Source organism: Betta splendens, chromosome 4 (assembly GCF_900634795.4).
Source record: "Betta splendens chromosome 4, fBetSpl5.4, whole genome shotgun sequence".
Lineage (NCBI taxonomy): Eukaryota > Metazoa > Chordata > Actinopteri > Anabantiformes > Osphronemidae > Betta > Betta splendens.
In genome coordinates this window covers 1,842,097-1,861,055 of record NC_040884.2, presented here as the reverse complement: position 1 = coordinate 1,861,055, position 18,959 = coordinate 1,842,097, and the positions used below count along the sequence as shown (strand labels likewise).

The 18,959-nt window shown below is 49.6% G+C and overlaps 2 protein-coding genes across 2 annotated transcripts; one reads left to right on the top strand and one right to left on the bottom strand.

The window, feature by feature from the left end:
- Positions 1 to 446: 446 nt before the first annotated feature.
- On the top strand, positions 447 to 15,325 carry LOC114854703 (insulin-like growth factor-binding protein 3). The gene is given in 5 exon segments (XM_055508227.1): positions 447 to 1,230; positions 3,638 to 3,879; positions 4,868 to 4,987; positions 12,338 to 12,430; positions 12,433 to 15,325. Coding segments are annotated over 5 exon segments (918 nt in total). The 5' UTR covers positions 447 to 866; the 3' UTR covers positions 12,532 to 15,325.
- Positions 15,326 to 15,729: 404 nt separating this feature from the next.
- igfbp1a (insulin-like growth factor binding protein 1a) lies at positions 15,730 to 18,490 on the bottom strand. The gene is given in 5 exon segments (XM_029149104.3): positions 15,730 to 16,759; positions 17,342 to 17,470; positions 17,692 to 17,852; positions 17,964 to 18,163; positions 18,165 to 18,490. Coding segments are annotated over 5 exon segments (780 nt in total). The 5' UTR covers positions 18,344 to 18,490; the 3' UTR covers positions 15,730 to 16,648.
- Between the last annotated feature and the right edge of the window lie 469 nt (positions 18,491 to 18,959).

Genomic DNA, 18,959 nt, shown 5'->3' with positions numbered 1-18,959 from the left:
GGAGGGTGATGCTGAGCCTGCAGAACCTCAACATTTTCTTTCTAATAATTTGAAGTCCTGTGGGGCAGAGCGAGGGTGCGTGCGGGAGGGAGGGTGGATGTTTGCCGGTGGCCGTGGGTGCGGATGCTGAGCGTCTGCTCGGAGTGTGTGAAAGATGAGCACTGCTTCTGAAACAGGGTGTGCAGGCTGGTGCTAAGGAGCGACGCAGTGGAGTCCACACAGTGCAGCAGGGAAGGAGGGGCACACACACACACACACACACACAGGTGCCTAACGTGGGACCACCTACACCTGCCCAGAGGAATGTTTTATCAGTCGTGTTCAACCAACCCACGCACCTACAGTACATCAGCAGGGGATGCGGGGTGGGTGAGCTGAGGAGGAGCTGCCTCGTACGGCTCGGTGCCTCACCAGAGAAGTGCTTCATCTATAACACAACCATACTATTACTTTGGCTGCAGAGAAGGGAACTTTAGAGCTGGTGGCTTCTCGTGCCCGCGCTGTGATAACAGGGCACGTTTCCAAATGGAACCCAACACGTTTGACCTTTACAGAACCTGTGTGCGAGGATGAAAACGCTGCATCATCAGTAAATAGCTCAAATAGCTTTGGAGAAATAGAAGTTTGGGCAGTGCGCCGCTCAGAGTGGAAGCAGCGCTCCCTCGTATCGGGACTCTCCGTTTACATTATTCATACGGAGGAGGGTGTGACTTGTTGGCTGTTTTTCCGCCTATATAAAACGAGAAGTTCGCGTAAAAGAAAATACAGATGGAGAAAGCTAACCGGCTCGCTGTGTCACAGAGAGTCCCCTTAAGCCTGCGCGACAGCTCACATACTGTCCCTTTGTGAGCAGCTTAATAGGCAGAATGCCCGCTCTCTGTGCGCTTTGTCTGCTCGCCGCGCTGGCCGCGCTCGCCCGGCTCGCCGGCACCGTGGGGCCGGTGGTCCGATGCGAGCCGTGCGACGCCGGGGCGCTGCTGCAGTGCAAGCCTCTGCCGAAGGACTGCGCGGAGCGGGTGCGGGAGCCCGGCTGCGGATGCTGCATGACGTGCGCCCTGGGCGAGGGGCAGCCGTGCGGAGTGTACACGGCGCGCTGCGGCTCCGGCTTGAGCTGCCAGAACCGGCCGGGGGAGAGCAGACCCCTGCAGGCGCTGCTGGAGGGCCGGGGAGCGTGCGCCAACAGCGCGTCCAAGGCGCTCAACAGCATCCTCATACCGGCGCAAAAACAAGGTACGAGATGACTTTTTGTGGTTTGTTGCAGGCTGCGTGTGTGTGTTGATACAGTATGTGTATGTGACAGGCGCGCTCCCATGAGGTGGTGCTCTGTTGACAAGGTCCCTTCTCATGGGAACATTGACTGTGTTGATAGTGAACCAGCTTCAGATACTTATGAATACGAAGCATGCGCCACACGCATCATGAGAAGCTCCGCTCCTGGACAGGACGCTCGTTTCCTCTGTGCGTAAAGTTGTGGAGCACCGTGCGTAAAAGGTCACATTAAACTGAGGAAAACTGAGACAAATTAGGGGTAGAACTCCCGTTTGGGTCTTCATTAAAGAAAGGACAGCACTGGTATTTTTTGCTTACTGCCGAATAAACACTAAGAAACGCACGCGCGCACGCACAAAGTCTGGCTCACTCAAACCAATAGTTAAGGAATGCCACATACATACTGAAAGTACACAGACATGCCCGTGTCTTCTGTAATGTCCTTATTTTCCATCAAGCAAAGCTCTGGGATTTTTTTATATTCTCCAGTTTTCCCCAAAGCCCCAACACACACACACACACACACACACACACACACACACACACACACACACACACACACACACACACACACTGGGGGTGAGTAGACGCTGAAGCGAGCGGCACACATGCCAGCGCCGTGTGAACACACACGATTGTGTGTTTAGGCACTACTGACGTCAGGACCCCGTGTGTTTCCTCCTTCTTGGCTACTTGGCTTGGCCCAGTCATGTGTCCGCAGTCGCATTGTCAGGGCCCATCCACCAGCGTGCACTCACACTTGCAGGTCGTCGTCAACTTGCTCCAAACTGCAGCGTTCCTCCTGTCAAGTTGTGCATCGTTCCACACCATCCAACTGTGTAAACTTTCTGTGCAGCTGATTGTAGCTGACATGACGACGCAGTGGATGTTTACTGACAGTATTTGCACTACTGGGGGGAGAAGACAATGTGGGAAATGGTTTGAAGTTCCCCTGCTGGTCACAATGTGTAAGTTCAACCAAATGGTTTCCACTGCTCGGGAGCAGCCTCTCCTCCCAGACATTAACAAGCTCTCCCCACCGCAGTTTGTGCCGCTTACCCCTGTGCCATTATATAAACAAATTGCGTAATATGTTTATCTAAAACACCCCAGACTTCCTATCAAGGTCATATAAAAGTTTATATTGGCAATAAAAAATTTATCATTGCCAGGATCTTAAACAGGGCTCAATATTTAGTCCTGGTTATGGAAGTTTATGAAGAGGTGATAAAACGCGCTCAGGTTAAAGAGCTCTTGGTGCCTCCAGACTCGGTGCAGCTGATGCTGTTGTTGACGCCCGTGCGGTTCTGCTGTGTTCTGGTGAGCCCCACCACGTCAATAACTGATCAGGTGGTCAGGGAGAAGGGGTGGGCTGCCAGCCTGCCTGCCCACACCAGTTACAACCCTACATGCCCGTCCGCCGCCCTCACCGCAGCTCTCAAACACAAAATCTGCTTTCAGTTAACAGTTCGAAACTGCCTTGTGTGTGTGAGCCGCTGCATGTGTGTTCCCATCGTTCCTCTGCCGCTTCGGGAGTCGTCTCCAATCTCAGCTGCCCCACCAAATGTGGAGGCTGGTGGTGTGGTGGTTTGACCAACCGGGTGGCACGGGGCCACATTCTGTCCTTCCCTATAAGAGGGAGGAGAGTTTGGAGCCCCCTCCTCGCGTCCACTCTGGCCAGGCTTTAACAATTGAGCAGCAATCTGAGCCTATTAATACATCCACTCACTCATCTCCCTTTTTACCCCCCACCGCCCCGACCTCCTCCCCTTTTAGGCACTATCTGCTGCTCTCCTCCCTGTGCAGCATTTCATCCTTCAGTGTCCTTAAAAAGCCTTGTTTACACTCGGTTCCTCTAGTGATTCTGTCTCTTGGTCTGCATACTGTGGAAATTTGTGGATATGAAATCTTCATGTTTCTGTTTATTACTTGGCTTCGTTTCTGGCTCCAAGCAGCCCACAAGGCAATGAGCTAACTTTATTTTGTCTGTTTTAAACAGGCCTCTGTCAGACACTCAAGAATGTTCTGCTGGATTCAAGGCACGAGAAGCAGACATTCAAGCTTTTATAAGAGTATTTTATAGGAGCTGTGAACTAAATAAATCTATGGGGCTGCACTTGGCTTCTGATTAGCAGGATGAAGTGTAAATAAATCGGATTAATCTCCACTCCACTATTATTTTTTTACTTGAACTTAGTCTAAAGCAGCATTTTAATTTTTCTGGGATAAAACATTTTCAAATATCTGGAATTAAGTTTCAGCTCTGAGGCTTTTAAAAAGACGATTATCGCTTTTCACAGCAGTGAAAGGCACAGATCTGAGAACCATGAATCGTTTGTAAACTGATGACTCACCCTTGTGCATTTAGAGGCCGCTGCAAATCGGGTAGAAGACAACAGTGCCAACGTGACCCAGATGGTGACAGTGCTGCCTGGCGTGTCGACGGGGAAGGCGGGACCCAGCCGGGGGTCGCTGGACACCAGTTCTTCGCTGTACAAACTCTATGAGAAAGATCTGAAAAAGAGGGCTCAGATAATAGGCTCAGTATCAGCTGGAGCCAACAAGGAAATGCAGAACTCCTCCCAGGAGAGCAAGAGGGATCCTGAGTATGTAAGTCAACCATCAAACTGTCCGTTGCCAGTTTACAGGTGAAAAACAATGGCAGACAGAAGGTGATGGTCAGTGAGTGAGGGTTCCACAAATTTTGGAATGGATGTACAGTACAATACCTTTCATTTACTAAGAACCATTAGAGAGTTTAATCTGGAAATGTAGAGGCTAATTAAAATATCCTGTAGATCTAATTACAGTAAGTAACTGGTAGCGTTAGCTGTTAACTGTAAGAGGTATCCTTAAAAATCCTAATTTTTGTCTGACTTCAAGCTGCAGTATTTGGTGGCCTTGTGTCCTTAACCGCATTGTGATAATAAGACATGACAGCAAACATAGAATAAATTGGACGTGATCTCCAACTTGGCAAAGGCACAGGCCGTCATTAGCCCAGAGTTCCCTTCTCCAACCAGCGACGCTACACAACGATTAGCATTCCTGCAGGCTCAGAAGTCGGACCAGTGTCCTGCGCCGTCATCAGCTCGTAGTAGGTGGTATGCATGTGCGGTCCTGTGCATGCGCAGGAAAAACAAGATACAAACAGCCAAGGGAATGTCTCATCAAAACATTGCACTACAGAGCAATTAGTGGTCGAACACTCCACAGGGTCCCTTCAAGCCATCTCCTATCATTTAAACAACATATTTTTTCAAATTATATGTTATCAAGCTTTTGGTAAAACAAGGTACCACTTTTTTTCAGAAAGCTGATGTCTCATTTTGGAAGCTCTTCAATCTGGAGCAAACACAGTTCATCACAGCAACCCAGTGAAGGACAGTGTTCAAAGCTGCAGACCCTCATCCAAGTTGTTGAATTGAATTCTGGAGATAAAACTCATCTTAAATCTCATCTGTACTGATTTGCTTAATATAAGCTTGTCTGGTATTGTTTAGGAGACCATTTGCACATGCTGAATATTCTACCCCTTATGCTAATTGCAGGCACATTAATGTAAACATTAACGTGATCAAAAACTCTGTCTCTTTAGGGGCCGTGTCGGCGGCAGATGGAGAGCGTCCTTAACATTCTTAAAGTCGGCAATGTTCTCAACCCAAAGGCCGTCCACATACCCAACTGTGACAAAAAGGGTTTCTACAAGAAAAAGCAGGTAAATGGCTCTCCCTGCTGTTCCTTTCTACTCCCTGTCTCATACACACACCTGCGAACATGCAAATAGACCCACCACATGCCTGAACACCTCCGAAGAATCTACACCCACTCATCCCACCCACTCATGAACAATCCCGGTTTTCTTTTCCGGCTCAGGTTGCCTTGACAGCCACATCAACACTGTATTATCAGAATGGCTAATAACCATGTATTACCCCAGTAAATGCACTGCAGCTGTCTGACTCATGCTTCACAGGAAATGAAGTCGGTCAGGTGTGTTTGTGGTGCGGGAGCGCGTGGGGGGTAGGCATGTAAGAATGTGGTCTGGGAGTGTGTGTGGCACAGTAGATGTGGCGTCAGGGCAGAATATGTGTGGCGCTTGTTTGATGGCGGTAGATTTGGTGAGGGTGTGTAGGTGTGGGGTGCTGTTGGTGAGGTAAAAAAAAACAAACAGGGTGTCACTGGTTTAGTTTTTCTTGTCCATAGTGCATTAGAGCGGGGCCACCCATAGCCTGCTGGAGTCTGGGAAAGAAGAACAACAAGGAAGCTGAAATTGGCTCGTTAGTGGGTGACATGTGCTGACCTGAGGGGAAGGTGGCGGACGGATGGGAGGGGTGGTGGAAAGACCTTGCTGAGACATAGTGCGTCTATTAACTACCGCCATCATGGTTCTAGAAGCTGGGAGCTTTATCAGGATTCCACAAAGCTAGAGCCCATTCTGAGAAACACATGAGTCACCGAGGCCCCCACCCCACAAGGACCATGAGTCACAGACCAACTTGAAACATAACATGCTTCATCTTAGATTCTTGTCTCGCTCCTGCCCTGTCCTCCCCAAATTGTGGTTCCATTCTTTCCTTTATTAGGACTCATCCTTCTCCGTTTTTCTTGGGTTTCACTGACAAACATCCACCAGGAATGTGTCGGTTCAGGTCTAAGTGGACGCAGTGCACCGACCGTTCCCACCCTTCTCTCAGAGGGGTGTGTTAATTCAGGGATGTGCCTTCACGGTGTGTTTTGGAGATTTATGACCGGAAACACAGCTAAGAGGAGGCCGTGTGAACCGTCTAGGGTGACGATACCGTGTAAAGGACTGACGGGTGAAGGAGGTGGAAAAAAGGACATAACTGCACATGATACACAAGCTATTTCTGAATACATTGCGCTAAATCTTAAAACGAAACTTCAGCCAAAATCTTTTAATATCATATAGTTATGAAGTGTTGAAAGGCAGCCGGCTGAAGCTAGTTTCATCTTTCATATGGACTTTTTCCACCAAAATAATACCAGGAACTAAATCGGAAACTAAGGCCTTTTTGAATCAGCAGTTCCAGGAAGGAGACTCAACAGAAACTAAATTTGGGAGCTGGGATAAGACCTACACATAAGTCCCTTTTGTGTGTACCTGTATGGGTTTTCACTGCATATAAAGAACCATAAGGATTAGGCAAATTGGACTAGTAACGGATTAGATAACTGTAGATAACCATAATGGTTTTTACACAAAGAAGCACAACATACAGTGGAGTCGCAGTGTGGCAGAAAGTGAAAGAACAGGTCATGAATGAAATGCGAGACCTTTCACACGTACACTGCTTAACCAATAGGCTGTGACTATTTGTTATTTACGTTTTTATATAAGATGCACTTAAATTGACCTGACATGCGCTGGTGAAGTGAAGCTGCTCCAGATTTGTACTGAAGCTGTAGCGACTCAGCTCTATAACTAAGTTAGTTGTTTGCAGTTTAAGTCAGCAAAGTTGGAAACTTATCTGTGATTAACAAGTGGTAAGAAGTCGAGCAGAATCATCTGTTACACGACCACGAAAACACCTGCTGGCAGAGTTTGGATGAGCAGTGGTTTAAGTGTTTGTTGCTAAGACGGTTTCTGCATTTCTGTTCCAAGCGAACAGATTAGTGGCTACAGTTGTTCCAAACAGTGTCAGGTTTTCACAGCTGAAGAAAAAGGGCCCAGATGGAAACTTCCCCTGGAGCACAATTTACAACAGTGGGACGATTCTTTTCCCGTCACAATGTTGGATTAAGTTGCCGACTGTGCTGGCGATGAGATGGCAGTTTGGGCACAGTGAGGACACTGAAGGATGGAGAAGTGGATACGATCTGGAGCTAGTTGATACCGTGGGTCGTCTGAAGGACAAGACGTTTCAGCACAACGCTGCTGTCATAGAGACAGCAACCAGATCATGACACATTTTCCTCAGAGAAATTCAGTGTTGCACATGAGAAATGACAAAAGTGAGTTTAAATTTAAAACCAGTCACAAAATCCGGGGTCGTTTTCTGTCAGTGCTCGGAGGCCTCATGGTCGAGCTACCTCGGCTCACTAGGAACCTATTTTTAGCAGCAGTTATATGAATTGGCTCAGTAACCCAGTCCAGGCCATGCATGGCCCAACTGTGCTACTCATTACACCCTTGAAAGTCTCACGCTCTGCCTCTCTCTTATTCATCATTACTCCCATTGTGCGCTGGCTGCAGTCGACCAACTGTTCTGCTCTGCTGCTCGCCCCATCATTCTGTCCATCCTGTCCTTCCACCCACCTGGCGTTTGCCTCCTTGTTTGGCCAGGAATCACCCTGCAGACAGTTGTGAATGGGAAAGCAGTGTGTGCTCATTCACAGTTTAGTATGTGTGGGGAGGAGGAAGAAGAGGCAGTGGGTTAAGGATCTGAGCCAGGTGCCTGCGTATCGTCTCCTCCCTCCGTGGGTCCTGACAGGCCCGGGTCCATAAGGCCTAACTTATAGAGCGTGACTCAGAAGGATCTGTGGAAATGAACACGATGACCACAATGGCTTTATAATTACTGCCCATCCTTCAGGGATCCAGACAGCTATTTTCACTCCGTCTCTATTCCTTGTTCTGTGGATTTCTAATCCTCCCCTTCTTCCTACTCCTACTTTTTGCCATGGGTATCGGGATAGCAGTACTTTTAAGATTGTACGTGATATCCAAGTTTTGGTACTAATCCAGTTTAGAGTTTTAGTTCGTCAACATTTACTGTACAGTAGAAGCCCTGTATCACTGAAGGCAGTAAAAACAAAACAGTTTAGTTCTGAAGTCATTTAATAACCCACATTTCACTTTTCCACATATTTCATCACGTTTTCAAAAAGTGCCAGTTGTTGTTTGATCAGAATATGCTTTAAGCATCCATCTGGCTTCATATGACAAAGTTGGTAAGTGTTAGAGATAATTCACTCGCTGCACGCTAACCATGTGATGACAAGCATGTGAAGATGTACGCAGCTCCATCTGGCTTGCATATATATTGTGGCGTAGGTCTCAGCGGGGGTGCTGTGGCTCCCAACTGGTGCACAACGTAGGCATACAGTAAAAATACAGTGCAGTGTCAACAGGGAGGTTTAGCAAGAACCATCAGGTCCAGTACAAGCAGAATTTTATTTATTTAATTATGGGATGAGGAGTCCAGAACCAAAAAGAATTACTGAACTTGAACAATCAACAACAAAGATTTCTATTGTAAAAGTTGCTCCATGGTTCAAACTTTAAGAAGCGCTTAACGCGTGATGATGATCCTATTGGGTTTCCTTACACATGGATAGGATAAAATGGACTTATGGAGACTTAGCAGCCTGTCAAATTAAATAATAATTTTTCGCTGTGTGTGACAATTCAGTTTAAATGCATTTAATATGGAACCAACACCTCAGTGCATTTTGCAGTATAAGGTTTACGACAAATACAAGAAAACCCAACAAACACCAGAGTGGACCAGTGAGGAAAACAACAACAGGCAACAAACCAGCCCAGAAACAAACCACAGTTACTGTAAGAAAACTATGACATGAAGCAGGGTTCAAGCAAAACCCAAGATGGACAAGTAAACAACAGAATTCACAAAACAAAGGCTTACTAACAACAGAGGAGCAAAAGTTTGGCGTTTGCTAAGACGTTTGGTCCTTTTTTTGTCATGTTAGCACCTAGCACCTAGCTTAGCAAGCTAGCTGGATTTGTCATCCGGTTCATAATATGCTAAATAGCTTAGCAGAATATTTAGAGCATGATTCGCAGCTGGTGGTCAAGCAGGGAGAGGAATTCAGGTACACGCTCTGAATGAACAGTTAAACCTCAAGAAAAGCAACAGCAGACTTACCGACAGAAACCCAAGAAATCCACAGTAAAACATTGAACTGGCCCAAAGGTGTCTTCAGAGAATCCTGCAGGTGGTGTAGCTTTGAAAGCAGGTGAGGAGGAAGTCAGACCACCGAGAGCCTGGAGGAAGTTCAGGGCCCCCTGGTGGCTGGAGGGGAAATGACGCATCACAGACCAGAGCATGAACGTGGAAAGTTAGAATGCAGCTGAAGGATCACATGCACTGCCAGTTAGAAGGTGTTTGTCACCGTCTTCATTTCAACATGCTCCATTTCAAGGTCATTTGGCTCAACAAGCGCAGATGACTCTGGAGTCAAAATTCATTGTCCTGCAGCTCCAACAGGCAACAGGCAGATGCACCATCTTTCACACAAATACATACACGTGTACACACACAAGCGTTTTATGAGCTGCTGTTTGTCCAGCGGTCAGACCGGGCTCTTTTTAATGTCCGTGAAGCCCAGCGGCGCTGCTATTAGCTATAAAGGCCGGCATCACAAGAGCGCGCATTCATGCACGCAACACATACGCATACAGCCACCATAAAGGTAGCTTTATGAATGCGCAGGCTGGGTGAAATGGGCTTTTTATAGTGACAGCCATGTGGAGCAGGCAGGGGCCAGAACCGGCCTGGGAGGTTCAGAATATGGGGCACGAGGTCTGAGCTGAGCCTCGTTTTAGACTCTTGCGGTTCCTCCAGACACCTACAGCTCAGCGTGTTTGGGTAAAAGCTTATCCCCAACGTAGGCCTGACATCTGCTTTGTGGCCTGAAATGGAGAGCAATAAATGATAATAAACCATATCTTTAGTAAAACTGTGAAAATTAAGGCCGACCTTTACTTACTGAAAGTTCTGTAAGATTTTGAAAAATCTGCACCAAATTGTTCAATAAAGTTTTGGTAGAAAATTCTGATTTGATACTCTGTGCAGAGATTCGCAGGATGTTGACACATGCATGTTTTGCACTGGTGCAGATTGTGGATTTTATCTTTACAAATTAGTCCCAGGAGGAAGGAGAATGAACAGCGAAACGCAGGAATGTGTTCTACTTTTCTCTCTGTGAAAATGGCTCCTTTGTCATTTTGAATTCAAGCATTACTGTGTTTTTTCAAGGCCTTGTTTGCAGAATCTATTTAATGTAGGGATTACAAGGGGTCATGTGTGCGGAGAGTGGAGCAATAAAGAAAGGGCTGCTTGACATGACTGCTAATAGTTTCGCAGATGAAAGAGAGACTCAATTCAAAGGTAGCCAAGCAACAGGGGAATGCACACATGCACATTTTGCTCTTCCTCTCCTTCTGTCTCCCCTTTGGCTTTTCAAACCCTCACACACACACACACACACACACACACACACACACACACAACACACCACACCACAACAAACCAGGCACATTCAGGCCTCTTCATCATCATTAACCAGAGCAGATGAACACAATGTTAGCCCTTCCTCTTGCCAGTCTCGTCCGCTGGGTCAGGCCCGAAATAGAAGCTGGCCGCAGACACAGACGATGGCCCCGTGAAGGGGGGGATGGAGGCAGGAGAGGTGAGAGGCAGAGGGGAGAGTCTGCGGGTGATGCTGTGTGGAAACAGGCTGCCTGCGCGGCCCCACAACTGCTGCAGTAGTCGTTGGGCAGGTATTTTAATAGGCCTCTGCCGCTGTAGAGCTGCCTTTGATCATGCTCACACCGGAAGTAGACACCTGGCACACTTTAAATCTCTGCACAGCCTCAGAGCTGCTGTGGCCGCGCAGCGCTTGGACGCGGATGCTTTATGCCAAAGCCTTCTTGGTTAAAAGCGTAACTGGCATCTGCGGCGACGTCTTTAAGTTCTAAGGTTTGGGTGTAGGAGCGAGCGTGTGGTGGAGCATAGCTGTTGGTCCAGTTCTAGTCCTGCTGCCTGTCTCTAAAGAAAGAGGCCGATGCTTTGGTTTAAGACTCGCACGCCGCGGCTGTTCCAGCTTTGTGAGACCCGTCCCACACGAAACCAACCTTCACCGCGTGGATGCATCTGTTGCAAACGATTCCACGCAGCGTTTGGGCTCACGGATCCTGTGCCGTCCACGGCTGAATGTGTATATTCCATATGTATTCATGGACAGTAAATATAGGATCCACTTTCCTGCGCTGGCTTTGTGCAGCGTCAGTGACACGGGCAGACACAGAGGCAGACAGGCGTGTCCTCTGCTCACTCACCCATCTGTCACCACTCCCCGAGGGGAAGAGATGACGGGTACGAGGAGGATTATTCGGAGCTCCGCTGATTGTGTCGTTTCACGCGTCCCCCGAACGGAGCTCGGACGCGGCGGCTGCACGGCGCTACCCCCCCCCCCCTCCCCCCGTGGGCGATGGGATGATTACTGTGTGCATGTGCGTTCAGGTGGCAGGTATGTACGCGGACAGCGCACGCCGCTCCTGCTTTGTGACTCCTTCCATGTTGATGTATGTTTATGCGTGCGTGCACGGCGGGCGCGTGCACGTTCAGGCCATAATCAGCTCCAGATGAGTTTGAGTGGTCTGCCATTTTCCCAGAATAGCAGCGCTGCTTTCCCTGCAGCCCGACTGGCCTTGGTAAATATTTTAGCCGCTCCGTGGTTTACCTTCACACTCGGAGCGTTCCTCATTTCTGCCTCCTCTCTATCGAAATAATGGGTGTTTCATTGTTTACGCCACGGGTCAGCAGCCGACTGGTGGGAGCCTGATAAATAAAGCGCTGCAGCTCCAACTCAACAACATGCAGGTCACACACGGACTCCCGCTCCGACGCCAGTGCACTGATCCTGAGGCGGGCAGCTGCGCCTGCGTTTAAAGGCGCAGGGAGAGTTCCAGGCGCAGGGCATTCCTCCCCACGGCCCATGTTTGTCTTTTTAGAGTCCTGCTGAGGCATGACTTGGCCTCCTGACAAGCATCCACCACTGAAAAGCCAACAGAGAGCTTTGATTGAGTGTTATTATAATACACACATGCACAATGAAGCCGCTGTTGGAGCTGTGTCAGGGTAATAATTCTCACCTTGGAAACGTTAATCTGTTTTCACAGTGTGTCCTCTAAGTGATAAGTCCTCTACTTTTCCTCCTGACTTTGAACTACAGCTGCTTTGAGTGATGTTGCTGCGACCGCTGCCACCGGTCCTGTGCAGCCGCCTGCCCCTTCAGGCTCTGCACGGTTCAAAGCAAACAGCAGCTCTGCACTCTGACGCTCCTTTTGTTCTTGCAGTGCCGCGTCTCCAAAGGACGGAGGCGGGGATCCTGCTGGTGTGTGGACAAATACGGGCAGCCGCTGCCCGGCTTCGACGGCAAGGAGCGCGGTGAGACGCACTGGGCTACAACCTGGAGAGCAAAGTGAGCGGCGGCGAAAGACGGAAGGACGCGGAAGGAGCCGTCTTTGCTCTTGCATGTAGTTTTATGTAAAACATTTGAAGGAGCTCTGGACCTTTGATTTCAGGTTCCACTTCTGAAGGGGGAGAGAAGAGGGGGAGGCAACCGGGAGGGGGAGGCTGGAGCTCAGCCTGGACGGGTCCGAGCCTCCTGTCATCACTATCTGTCCTGTGCTTAGGAAACCTCTGTCCTTTCTTTACAAACTAAGCTAAAAACCAGGAAGAAAGAAAGATCCTGTCACCTGCGTTATTCCCCAGAAAGACAGGAAGGGGGGAAATCCCATTCTCCCGAAAGTGGACTTGTACATGAGCCCCCAGCGCACCTTCACCTTCTGTCGTGTTCGTCTGTCTGCGTCCTGAAGCCTGGACGCCTGTGTTACATACACGCTCGTGTGCACAGCTGCATGCCTGTGAGCCAGTGAACGCCTCCCCAACAGTCTTTCTTTGTGTAAATACATGTGTGTGAGCTCAGACTGTCCTGCCCCCATAAACAATGCACATACAAACACTCAGGGCTCAGGGTCCATTGTGAAGTGAAGGATGATGGGACGGCAGGGCTCCGACTCCTCGTCCGGCGCGGCCGCCTCCGTCTCCAGCTGCGCAGTCACGGTGCCTTATACGAACTGCTCTCCAAGCCATCATCAGCTTTTAGCATCATCACATACAAACACTGTCCAACCAAGACTTGAAATGTGGTTCTGGAAACTGAACCTGTACCTGGTACCTGTGCACATCCACAGTAGATAGGTTCCTAGTACACGGCCACGTGAGGCTACAGTATTTGAACAGTGTAGCAGTTTAATGCCAACGTGCCAAAGCGTTCACCTGGTTGTCACTCAGCTGCTCGTTCCACAGGTTCCCCACCGCAGGAGAACCAGGCAGATCACCAGTGGGATGAGGTTCCTCCCTGGAAACCTCAGTCATTTCCCTCCATATTAATAGCAGCTCCCTGATACCCACAAATTATATACAATATCCTGGAAATCGTTAGTTTCCTCTCTTCCCGCTGGAAGTGAACCTATAATTTGCCTTTGTGTGCAGGCTTTACATTAAGAAATAACAGTGTTTGCATAGACAGCGCAGCGTCAGTAGTCTGTCAGCAACGACAATGGTGCGGTGTGAGGCGTTCAGGCACTAATCAGAGCGCGGGTCATCTGTGCTTCCACTTGTGAGTGGAGGCCAATTGGAAAAGATGCCTCATCGAGAACCTGAGCGGGTCAGAACCACTTTGACGGCCATGTTCAGAAGGACTCGCGCTGCTTGAATACGCGCAGATTCTCTCGACCAAAGATGCTGAATTTCTGAATGCAGCGCCGCACACGAGGTCTGCTGCTCCGGACCTCTGCCATGACCCGTTCCTCTGCCACGACCCGGACCTCCGCCAGGACCCGGTCCTCTGCCATGACCCGGTCCTCTGCCAGGACCCGTTCCTCTGCCACGACCCGAACCTCCACCAGGACCCGTTCCTTTACCATGAACCGTTCCCCCGCCAGGACCTGTTCCTCTGCCCTGACCCGGTCCTCTTCCACACCTCTCCTGCATCCTCGCCCCCTCCTTGTTCTGCTCTGGTGCCTCGACCCCTCGTGTCTTCACCAGAACCTCGTCCCTGTCTGTCGCTGTGCCTGACCAAGTCCCTGTCTCCAGCACCGCAGCTCTCTGCCCACCTTCAACCTGGTGTAGGCTTGTTTGTGTGGAGAACCCCCACCCCCCCACCGCCACAGGTGCCGGCTGCCCCCATGCTTCAAGCACAAGCACTTAAAGCACTTTAGCTGCGCCGCTACTCGTCAGTGCATGCAGTTAAAGACAATTGGACCTATCTCCATCTGCATACCTTTCCTTGGAGGTAATGTCAGATGAAGCAGTGTGATACTGTAAGAAAACAATAAAAACATAGGGAGGATTAAAAACAGACAGACAGAAAGGAGCGAGCTCCACCAGGACGTCTGACAGCGAACTTAGCGAAACCCCTCAAAGTCTCCGTTCAATGCAACGCTTCTTTCTTTGTTGCTGTTGTTTTTGTGTCTTTGAAAAGCGCTCGTGTGATCGCACGCCAACAAATCTCCACGAGGTGGACGCGCATTCACCGGCGTGGCAGGGGTCCGAGGGAGGAGGAGCTTCCTGTCCGATGCTCTCCCGCATCCTGTGTAAAGACTTGAAACGTGGGGAGAGAACGAGGCCGACGAAGAGGCTCAGCCCAGTAGCTGGTAGCACAGAATGGGCTCAGCCTGTTGGTGCTAAATCCCATCTGAGGAGGAACTCACTTAAACAAGTCTAAGCTATTCCCTCCTGAATATGTGTGTCTTATTATTATTATTATTATTAATATTATTATTACTTCCTGGCCAGCTATGTGTGTGAATAGACGTCATGTACAGTGCTTAAAATATTTTTGTAATCTTAAAGAATTATAAGCTGATCCAAACGTCTCATCTGAACAGTTCAGTGACTCAGTAAATTGCACAGTAAAGTCTATGATTCAGTGTCTTTGGGGGATTATAATCACTAATGAATGTTTTGTTTTTGAAATGAACCTTTTCCTTCTGTTCTTTAGCGTCGGTGAGCTCCGGGCTCTGGTCAGTTCAGTTCAGCCCAGTCTGTCAGAGCACAGCTCTGTAACCGTGCTTCCTCTTGTTTTCTGGACACGTTAAGGATCGTTCTGTGTTTTGTTTCACTTTAAGTGTATCTATCAAAGAGTTTTTTGCTATTTGATTCAAGCTTTTCATGATGCTAAATTAGAAATCACACATTATTTTCTCTGAGAAAGAAATGATTTGATTCACAATATAATTTGTATTTAATGTCTTTTTATAAATAAAAGGTGAACACATTTTGAGGCGACGTGTGTGGTGTTTGTGTCGTAGCAGAACCGGGCCTGTGTGTCACCAGCAGCTCATAATTCACTCAGCCTCTCATCATCACACTCTGGGTCTAAAGCCTCAAAGTCCTTGAACGCAATCAGGCTCCCCTCAGTCTTGGAATGTGTCAATAAGGATAAAGCGAAGGTTGAATTTGTAAGGAATAAAAATAACTGTGGTGGTGCCAGGCAGGCTGGCAGTGGGCACGAGAGGCTGAGGTGGATTCCTGTGCCCGACCAAAGCAAACAGAGCAGGTCAAAAGGCGGCGCAGAGCGGCGCGTCCCTGAAGGCCACGCGCAGTCGGACCAGCGCTCAGCTTTAGATCAGCCGATAACACGCAGCTGCTCGCTCGGAGGCGCCGTGAAAGCAAACGGGGCTGAGGCTAATGTTTTTATTAAATATATCACCTTTTTTCTTACATTACATCTCAGTTACAAAAGTGTACATACACACGAGTGAGCAGTTAGTCACTTTGGAACAGACTCACACCAAACAGTAATTCTCCCTCCAACAGCAGCATGTAGACAGAGCAGAGCACGCTGAGGCTCTTTGTGGTCATGTGTTCTTGGTCAGAGAAGACAGCAAACGTATAAAACAAAGTCAAATCAAATAAAAAAGTCTGGCAGAAACGTCAACACAACTGGCGGCAGAGACTCAAATATCAGAGGTAGGTTAATGTAGAGATACCCGTGTGTCATGCTATCTGCAGCCCCACGCGTTCATGGGGGATGTTGTCTGAGACGCTCCAAGGATTCCGACTGCATTCACTGTCAAGAGTTGATAATGTGTCAGAAACAAAACGACGACAACAGCAAATAAACTAATAAAAAAAAGGAGGATTATAAAAAACAACATTTGGTCACTCAGTGCTTTTGTTCTTTCTCGGTTTGTCACCAAACCAGACGTCCGGACAACTCCTTAAGGGAAGAGCGAGCTCAACTCAGCGGTGGAGTTCCTCAGGGCCGAGATACATATATACATTTATACACCAATAAAAATAATAATATAATAACAATAAGGCAAAAAATGATATAAATACTCGTGAATCAATTACAAAATAACAAAGAAAATGTCATAAAGTTGAAATAAATAAGCCTGAAGAGCAGAAGGAATCAATATTAAAATCTCCTTTTCAGAAAAACAAAAATAGATTTTTTACTCTTTGGGACGGGAGGGGGGGGTCTGGGGGGCCACAGTCCCACAGTGACAGTGTACCTGATTTAAACACCACCATGGACAATAAATAAACAGCTATCGAAGGACAGTGGCTTGCTTCTTCCGTCTGTCTCGGCCTCTTCAGGGGCACTCGGCGTCCGCCGGCAGCTCGCTCGAACCCAGGATCTTCTTGCCGTTCCAGGAGTTGACGCACCAGCACCGCCCCCTCTGTCCGTCCAGGGACGACTCGCACTGGGGAGGACACACAAACAGGAGCCGCTCCGTTTAACTGTTTCACCTCCGGTGCATGTGTGACAACACACATGCACGGTCATGCTGCGCCAAACGGGTGATGTCACATTCAGACAAAGCAGCCTCTCAGCTGCAATCAGGGCTGAACAAATCCCCGCCTGCAACACACAATCATTGTAAAGCTGCGCTTGACACAATCTTGGCTAAACACTCGCACACACATCGCTTGGGGAGATTCCTTGGTGCTGAGTGGAGTCATCCTGAGACGCAGGCACACACTCACACACACACACACACACACACACACACACACTCACACACACACAAACAAACACACACACATACACACACTCACACTCGCACACACACACACACACACTCACACACTCACACTCGCACACACACACACACACTCTCACACACACACAAACACACACACACACACACACACACACTCTCACACACACAGAAACACACACACATACACACACACACACACACACACACACACACACACACACACACACACACACTCACACTCACACACACACACACACACACACACGTTGCGCGGACACCAACCTGTTTGGGTTTGTACAGCCCGTGTTTGTCGCAGTTGGGGAGGTAGAACCTGGTCAACTTGTCTCCTAACTTCTGCTGGGATTTGGCGATCTTGTCCAGGGCTCGCTGCAGCTCCACGTGGCAGGGCCCCTGCAGAGAGCACACGGACGCGCGGTGTAACGGCCGCGTCAAACTGCAAAGCAAACTTGGAGCCTCGAGCATCCGGCCCCTTATCGCCCCCTCGCCGTCTGACAGCACGCGAGCTCCCCCTCGTGGCGCGCGGCGCCCCCCCCCCCCCTCCCCGAGCGTCCCCCAACAACTTTTGGCAGCCGGACCTGCTGCAGAATTCACGCACTGAGGCTGCGTCTTACCTGCTCCACCAGTTTCTTTCGGATGGTGTTGACTTTGGCTTTCATGCTCTCCTGAGCGTCCGCGGACGCCCGCGGGTCGTAGGGCTTGTGGCCGGGGACGTAGTGGCCCGGGTCCGAGACGATGGCTGCGTTGTCCATGTCGCTCTCCGGCTCCGCCTGATCTGGAGAGCGAAAATGAAAGAAGTGGGTGGACGGAACGGACGGGTCAAGTGCTGCGGGATCCGGACGGTGATGCGTGTACAGACGGATCGCTGTGGGGGTGATAGGCCTACCTTGGCTCTGTGGCTCGGGCGTGGGCTCGGGCTCCGTGCTCTGCGTGCAGACGGCTTGTCCCCTGGTGAGCGAGTGCAGCGGCCGGGGGTCTCCGGGTCTCGGGGTGCACCTCAGCCCGGAGCCGCACGGCGCCGTGTAGATCCCGCACAGCTCGTCCGCCTGCAGCGCGCAGGCGAGGCAGCATCCACAGCCGGGCTCGCAGCACCTCGGCGCATCCGGGCGCCACCGCCGGACACTGGCTCAGCTTCTCCGGCGTACACGGCGCGCATCGGAACGGCTCTGGCCCCGCCACCGGGGACCCCGACGTCCGTGCGGCCAGCACGGACAGCACCGCTGCCACCACTGCGTGCTGCAAATATAATCCAGCCACGGCCAACATAGTGATCTGTCTACTGGATGTGGAAGAAGGCAGAGAGAGAAATCAAAGAGAAACGCCGGATTCCCACAGTTCCTGCTCAGTTGCGTCTTTCCTTTGATTTGGGGGAAAATGTCTAACTGTGCGCTGCGCGCAGCCGTATTTATAGCCGGCTCCTCTGTGAGTGTTGACGCATCGGCGTTATGAATGATTTCTGAAAAGAAGGTGTAATGGCAGGACGGGCTGTGATTGGCCCGCGTGGGTCCGGTCAGGCAGCTCATTTGAATACAAAACATCGCGTCAATATTTATTTTGGAACTGGCGGTGCCTGCACGTATCGAACAAGCAGTGACGACACCAGTGTTTGATGTTGCAATCGGGACCCTTTTTCACTCGGGCGCTAAAACCAAACCAAACCCACGCGAACTCTTTACAGCAATAAGACAGCGACGGAGCCGAGCTCCGTCTTGTTTTCACGTGTTGGAACGAGAAGCGGTTCACCTCGTGTTTAATCGATTAGAGGGGAAGCAGCTCGTTGTTCCGTGTTGTGACCCAGATCCGCGGCCCCCTATTTGACAACACTGTTGTCTTTTATGGGGATTCCCTTAATTGTCGTTCCCGAACTTCTTACACAACTTTG